At 46.2% G+C, this 7,491-nt stretch overlaps 1 protein-coding gene across 2 annotated transcripts in view; it reads right to left on the bottom strand.

Moving 5' to 3' along the window:
• Positions 1–682: 682 nt before the first annotated feature.
• LYZL6 (lysozyme-like 6) overlaps positions 683–7,491 on the bottom strand; it is a 10,080-nt gene continuing 3,271 nt past the window's right edge. The window contains exons 2-5 of one of the 2 annotated variants that reach the window (XM_011999400.1): positions 5,322–5,548; positions 3,942–4,100; positions 2,941–3,019; positions 683–1,021 (exon numbers count right to left, since the gene is read on the bottom strand). In XM_011999400.1, the coding sequence (XP_011854790.1) occupies positions 952–1,021; positions 2,941–3,019; positions 3,942–4,100; positions 5,322–5,460 (447 nt within the window). In that variant the 5' untranslated portion in view covers positions 5,461–5,548 and the 3' untranslated portion in view covers positions 683–951. Of the gene's footprint in view, positions 1,022–2,940; positions 3,020–3,941; positions 4,101–5,321; positions 5,661–7,491 lie in introns of those variants that run through there. The other variant, XM_011999399.1, reaches the window with a different exon arrangement.

The following is a 7,491-nucleotide window of genomic DNA, read 5'->3' as shown; positions in this document are numbered from 1 at the left end:
TTAGAAATCTCAGGTTTAATTATTTTTTACATTTTATCACCTGTGAAATACAAAAGTCTGGGAACCACTGAATAGTCAAATCTCTCCTTTTATAGTAGAAACAGTTAAGGCTCAGTGGTAGAGAAATAAGTGGTCCAAGATAAAACCCCAGTTTGGTCAGACACTACTGATGGTAGCTATGTGTAGGACATTCCTTCAACTGTCCCTTTTCTGACTTTGCTTTTTCTTTAAGCATGTTCTACTCCACATCAGCACCCTCCAGGCAAACCAGATCCTGTCCAGAGAAGACTTTTTAAATTGTCTAGATCCTAGCCTATTCTCCCAAAGCACCCCCAAATTATTGGCATCTGCCACTATTTCTCCATCCCATCACTACTTTCTCCACATCAATACCATACCCTTAGCCCCACCCATTGCCTACTTTTGAGCTTTCTCTTTTACTTCAGAAATTATTCTTTGGAGGAATTTCTTGGACGCTGATACTGTTTCAAAGCAACAATTATGAATTTTATTATACATTTAATTATCTATTGTAATGTTTGTGGATGTTTCTGCGTCTCCACCTAGTTTATGAACACCTAAAGAGCAACAGTTGTGTTTTGTCTTCCTTCTAGTACCTAGCACACTCCCACTGTCTCAGGTACTCAAATATACACAGAATAATGAAAAAATGGATGCATTCTTTGCAGAGTGAGTGCTTCAATAAATACAGAGATTTCTTTATTGTGGTCCTCAGTTTACAAATGACAGACAGGAACCAGGAGACTGGGTCCAGATGGGAGTAAGGAGGAAGCCAAGAAAATAATTTATTCTTGGGGCTCTGGTCAGTTTTAGTTGTAAATGGGAAGGGAAGAAAATAACATGAAGTTGAGGCATAGGAAGAAGAAATGAAGAATTCCTGAGTAAGGACAGGAGTCTTGGAATGACTCCATGGTGCACCCGCACCCTGTTTCATCCCAGTCGGCATCCTGTCAGCCAGTAGGAGAGTGGCCGGCCTGAACAGTGCAACCTCCATTCTACCCTGTGGAGAAAAAAGACATGGTTCTTGCCTCACGCTCAGTAACTCCTCCACACACGTGACCCAGTTCTTGGTGAGTCTCGCATGTGGAGCGATGCCCATAATCCCCTTCATTGCTATCCTTCTGGTCTGTCCTCCACTGTCCCCTCTGACGAATCCTGTAAAACTCTCTCATCTCTGGTGTTTGCCTGGTTCCCTGGATCAACATTTCCACATTTTAAAATCCTCGTCTCTCCCTGAAGGGGTGAGTACTGTTTTACAGGGCTGAGAGTTACTTATTACAAAAAAAAAAAAAGTCTCGGGTGCACCCATTGTTTCTCCCTCCAGAAAGGGTCTGCATAATCATTGCTATCAATTCTTTTCTGTGGTGTTTTGAGTATGCAAGGGATTTGACTCCTTCCACAGTTGCCTATAGAGGCGGCCATTTGTGTTACTTATATATTTAGTTTGAAGCTCAGAAAAGGTGACTATCTGAATGTCCACCGTTGGTGAGCTCCCAGCTTTGTGGGTGTCTGCCTAGCTGATGAGCACCCATTTTTGTTGTTGTTGTTGTCGTTTTGTTTTTTTTTTTTTTTTTTTTTGAGACGGATTCTTGCTCTGTCGCCCAGGCTGGAGTGCAGTGGCGTGATCTCGGCCCACTGCAACCTCTGGCTCCCGGGTTCAAGCGATTCTCCTACCTCAGCCTCCCAAGTAGCTTGCCTTAAGGAGCATGGACACAAAGCAAGGGAAGGGTCCCCAGAGAGATCCCGGCCCACAGGGTGAGTGCCTCATCCCCATATAACATAAAAAGCAGCCTGGGACAGGCGCCCACCACCACGCCTGGCTAATTTTTGTATTTTTTAGTAGAGACAAGGTTTCACCATATTGGCCAGGCTGGTCTCGAACTCTTGACTTTGTGATCCACCCACCTCAGCCTCCCAAAGTGCTAGGATTACAGGAGTGAGCCACCGTGCCCGGCCACCACATTTTTTTTTTTTTTTTTAAAACAAGACTCTCACTGTGCCGCCCAGGCTGGAGTGCCGTGGTGTGATCTTGGCTCACTGCAGCCTCAATCTCTCAGGTTCCAGCGATTCTTCTGCCTCAGCCTCCCGAGTAACTGGGACTACAGGTAGGCGCCACCATGACCAGCTAATTTTTTGTATTTTTAATAGAGATGGAGTTTCACCATATTGGCCAGGATGGTCTCAAACTCCTGACCTCAAGTAATCCACCCGCCTCAGCTTCCCAAAGTGTTGAGATTACAGGCTTGAGCCACCACGCCCGGTCAGCATTTTTAAATTAAAAAAAAAAAAAAAGGTAAATTATGGCCACAGGGCCCCCGCAGCAGCCGTAATTGTATTGCTTAACTCCTCCCATCCCTACAGTTGATTGGACCAAGGGGGCACACGTGGTGCAAGTGGAACCAATCAGATTCTCTATCCCAGGAAATTGGACTGGGGCTGAGCCTAGCCAGTTCCTATGGTTGCTTAGGACTTTAGCCCATTAACTTTGCAGCACCCTTTGTCCTTTAGACTGTGGAGCAGAGAAAGTCTGCAGAGAGAGTTGTGAAGCAAATGCACCAAGAGAAGCTGAAACCTGCCATGGAAAGCTTGCTGACAATTTCCAGCCCTGGTTCCATGGTCTTTCTGGGGCCCAACTGCAGCCCTTGAGTGGGCTCAGTGAGACATCTGGTCCTCTCAGAATAAATTTTCCCCAGCTAGCTCAAGTTGTTTTCTGTTACCGCAACCAGAAGAGTTTTGTTTAATACAATATCATGGAAGAACCAGATCCCAGGTCTTCTAACTCAGAGTTCCAAGCCCATCGCTATCCCACATCTTTCTAGACACTGCAAGGGCGTGCCCGTGAGTCCTTGTCTACCGCCCTTTTCTCTGTCATGCCCTCCTTCGTGGGGCTCTGCCCGCTGAGTCCCACGGTGTCCTCACCAGTTGTTCATCCCCCGTGCTCCAGATACAATCCTTTTTGCACAGTGGATGCCTGCGAGAAGGTTGGGATTGAGCAGATCTGAAAGGAAGGAAGAGAAAACCTGTGAGGGCACAGAAGACAGTCCCTAAGATGGAGGCAGACACCAGCCCTCCCTGGACAGGCTTATGCCACCTCGAGGTTTCCAGTTGAGGCAAAGGCTCTCTCCCAGGGGCCCATTTAGACATCCCTACAACGGCTGCTAGAGGTTGGAGGTGAAAGAGGGTGTGGGCAGAAGGGGCAAGAGGCCTGAGATTTGGGCCTGTTCACTACTATTCTTCCTAACCAGAGTAGATGGTCGTTCACTCAAAGTTTGTGGGAGGTTTCTAGGGAGAGGAAATGCCAAAACACCACAGAGGTATGTCCCGCCTAGTGAGCGGGGGTCTTCAGGTGAGGAGCCCAGGGGCATCAGTCAGTGTGCAAAGGCAGCGGTGAGGGGCAGAGTCATGGGCCCTGTCGAGCCTCCTGGATCAGCTCTGAGCTAGGGAGTTTGCACTTGGCCTTTGGTCAGATCGTTAGCTGAAGATGGTACTCCGGAATGGTTAAGAGCCTGTCAGGCCACTGGTCTGGCATTCAATGCTGGTTCTCTTTTTGAGCCTCACTTTGCTGTTTTGTAAAGTGGGGATCATAAATGGTTTCTACTGCATGAAAGTTGGATGAAATAAGCTAAGTATGTAAAGTGCTTAGTGTATAATATTCTCTCAATAAACATTGACTGCTGCAACTGTTCTATTACTACCAGCTGTATACAGAGCCTTTCTGCATCCTATTCAGGGACTCTATAGAATCTCCTAACTGGATGGGCATTAGGGACACTACTCCAGCCCTCTGCTCAGTAAAGGGATTCCCTGATTTTTTGAACCATATCTCTGGGGCCATTCCCAGGCTGTGGGTGGAAAGAGAAGTCTGTGAGCAGAGCCTGGTTTCCACTCTCATCTCTCCCACCCTGGAGCCCTGGCCAGACCTTGACAGTCCACCTGGCAAAGGTTTTCCGAGTGACTCTTATAATCGTTGCACCAGTAGTGGCCGTTGATCTGGAAGAGGCCATAGTCAAAGCTTCCATCTGCGTTTTCATTTATCTTTGATATGTTGAACTTGCTTTCCACAAAAGCCAGGCACAGCCCTTAGAGTAGGGAGAAGGTCAGGATTTAGAGGGGACCAGGCTGAGTGAGAAGGGAGATGGAGGAGAAAGGGAGGCAAGGAATCAGACAAAAGGAACAAGGCCTGGGAGGCAAGATAGGACTAGAGGGCTGGAAACCTGCATTGACTTGCCCTCTCATCCTTTGGTCCATCCACCCACTGATAAGTACAACCATTCATCTGTCCATCTATTCATGTGTCTTGCACTTACTGAGCACCTACTGTGTGCCAGGAACTGTGCAAAGCCCAGTGACAGACATTTCAATTGGGTCAAACACAGATGCTGCCTTCAAGGGGCCTATATTAAAAGCATAAAAATATGTACCTAAGGCTGGGCACAGTGGCTCACGCCTGTAATCCCAGCACTTTGGGAGGCTGAGGTGGGCGGATCACGAAGTCAGGAGATCGAGACCGTCCTGGCTAACATGGTGACACCCCGTCTCTACTAAAAATACAAAAAATTAGCTGGGTATGGTGGTGGGCGCCTGTAGTCCCAGCTACTAGGGAGGATAAGCCAGGAGAACAGCGTGAACCCAGGAGGCGGAGCTTGCAGTGAGCCGAGATTGTGCCACTGCACTCCAGCCTAGGTGACAGAGTGAGACTCCGTCTCAAAAAGAAAAAAAGTACCTAAAAAACCCACAAAGCAAGATAAAAGGACAAGTGTTGCAAGACAGGTGCACACAAATCCTAGGCAAAAGGGAGATATCCCTTCCATGCAGGAGGATAAAGCGTTTGTACTAGCTGTCCCCTCTGCTTGGAGTGTTCTTCCCCCAGACATTTGGGTGACCAGGTCCTTCACTTAATTCGGTGCTGCTCAATGTCACCTTCTCAGAGAGGCCTTCCCTGACTTCCCCATCTAAACAGTGTCACCATCGCTCCCCCTGCTTTATTCTTCTTCATAGCATTGATCACTACCAGGCAGTACTTTATGAGTTTGTTGCTGCTCTCTTCCCCTAGGATGTGAACACTACAAGGGAAGGGAATTTGTTTATCTCTACATCCCCAGCATCTAAAACAGTTCTTCGTACGTAATAAGTGCTTGGATAATAACGTGGATGAATACGGCGTGTTGGAAAAAGCTTTTTGAAGGGGGCTGCTTTTTGAACTTGGCTTTGAAAGATGAACAGGAGAGAAAGAAGCTGGCCATGTAGGACATGACGGGGAGAGAAGGAGAAATGACAGGGGAGGGGCCGATGGCACTCACAGTCACTCAGGGAGTAACCCTCAAACCCATCCAAGTCCTCCAGCTGCAGCACCTGGGCCAAGTCACAGCGACTGATGAGGCTGGCCTGATTTAGGGCAAGAAAGCTGCTGACCAAGTAGATGAGTAGCACCTTTGTCATCCTTGGAGGGGAGGAGGTGCAGCTAAGGGCTGACGATTCTTAGGGTCTTGCAGACTTTCTGCTGATCTTCTCTGAGAGCCTGGGGAATCTGGAGAGGGCAGCCAGATTTCCTTACTCACTCACTGCTCCAACCTAGCTGTTTCCTATCTCTTTTCTCTCATTTACTATTTTATAGATTTTTTTTTATCATGGAAAATTAAACAGTTACAAAAGGAGAGAGAATAGTATCATGAACCTCCATACACCCACTTCTGAGCTTCAACATTAAAAAACCAAGGCCGATCTTTCTTTGTTGTTGTTTGTTTTTTAGTTTTTTATTTTTTAGAGATGGGGGTCTCACTATGTTGACCAGGATGGTCTTGAACTCCTGGCCTCAAGTGATCCTCCCATCTCAGCCTCCCAAAGTGCTGGGATTATAGGTGTGCGCCACCACACCTGGCCAATCTCATTTTATCAATAGGTCCTCTTATATGGGCACCCAGCTATGGGTAGTATTTGGGTATTGGGATGGTGAGTGAGGTTGGCAAAGGAGATTACTGAAGACTATCTTCACCGCATATGTGCGTGTGTATCTGAGGATGTGCTTTTAGAAGGAGGGCCAGGATACTGGGTGCTCATCTCCCCACAACCCCACTCCCTAAGACATATGACACATGATTTTTCCCAGGGGCCATACCCTGCCTGGTACAATTCTTGGTGGGCTGGCTGTAGACATAACCTTCACTTTCACATTGTGTGTGTGTGTGTGGAACAGCAAGGGCCCTAGATTCACACTGCCTGCTTTCAAATCTTGGGCTGTTATGTGATTTTTGGCAACATACTCAACCTTTCTGGGCCTCATTTGTAAAATGAAGATATGCTAATACCTACCTAAAAGGGTTGTTTTGATGATTAAATGAAATAATGCCCAGATCTTGGTTCACATTCCACACAAAAGGGAACCGGGACTCCAGGAAATATGGCTGATTCCCAGGCTGGAGCAGGAAAGGGTTATGAGATGTCTGGATTATCTTGCTGTACCAGAAATTTAAAAAGTGCTAAAAATATGGATTGGGGCATGTCAGATTGACACAAGAGCTAGCTCAAAGGGGCACCGATTGGCCAGATCTGGAACGATATGTTTTGGTAACAGCATTATTGAGATATAATTCACGTATCAAACAATTAATTCAGTTAAAGTGTACAATTCAGTGGTTTTCAGTATATTTGCAGAGTTGTACAACTACTATCTCACTTGATTTTAGAATATTTTCATCAATCCAAAACAAAACCCTGTACCCATTTAGCAGTCACTGCCCATCCCCCTCCTCCCAACCTCTGGCAACCACTAATCTACTCTCTGTCTCTATGGATTTGCCTCTTCTGGACATTTCATACACATGGAGTTACATAAAATATGGCATTTTGTATCTGGCTTCTTTCACTTAGCATAATGTTTTCAAGGTTCATTCAGGTTGGAGCACATAATGATACTTCATTCCTTTCTATGGTTGAATAATATTCCATTGTATGAATAGACCATACTTTGTCTATCCATTCATTAGTTGATGGACATTTGGGTTGTTTCTGGTTTTGGCTATCATGAATAATGCTGCTATGAACATTCACGTACTAGTTTTTGTGGGGATATACATTTTTATTTCTTTGGAGTAGAGTTGCTGGGTCATGGGGTAACCCTAGGCTTAAGCTTATCAGACCTACCAGATTTCCAAAGTGGCTGCACCATTTTGCATTCCTATCAGCAGTGTATAAAGATTCCAATTTCTCTACATCCTCACCAACATCTATTATCTGTCTACAAAAGGTTTCCTCATGGATATGAACTGGTATCACCCTGTTGTTTTAATTTCTGTTTCCCAGATGGCTACGGATGTTGATCATGTCTTTTTTTTTTTTTTTTTTTTTGAGACGGAGTCTTGCTCAGTCACCCAGGCTGGAGTGTGGTGGCGCGATCTCTGCTCACTGCAAGCTCCGCCTCCCGGGTTCACACCATTCTCCTGCCTCAGCCTCCGAGTAGCTGGGACTACAGGC

This window comes from Mandrillus leucophaeus, unplaced genomic scaffold (genome assembly GCF_000951045.1).
Source record: "Mandrillus leucophaeus isolate KB7577 unplaced genomic scaffold, Mleu.le_1.0 Scaffold590, whole genome shotgun sequence".
NCBI lineage: Eukaryota > Metazoa > Chordata > Mammalia > Primates > Cercopithecidae > Mandrillus > Mandrillus leucophaeus.
Note: the sequence above shows the minus strand (reverse complement) of the source record. Positions and strands in the feature narration are given on the sequence as shown.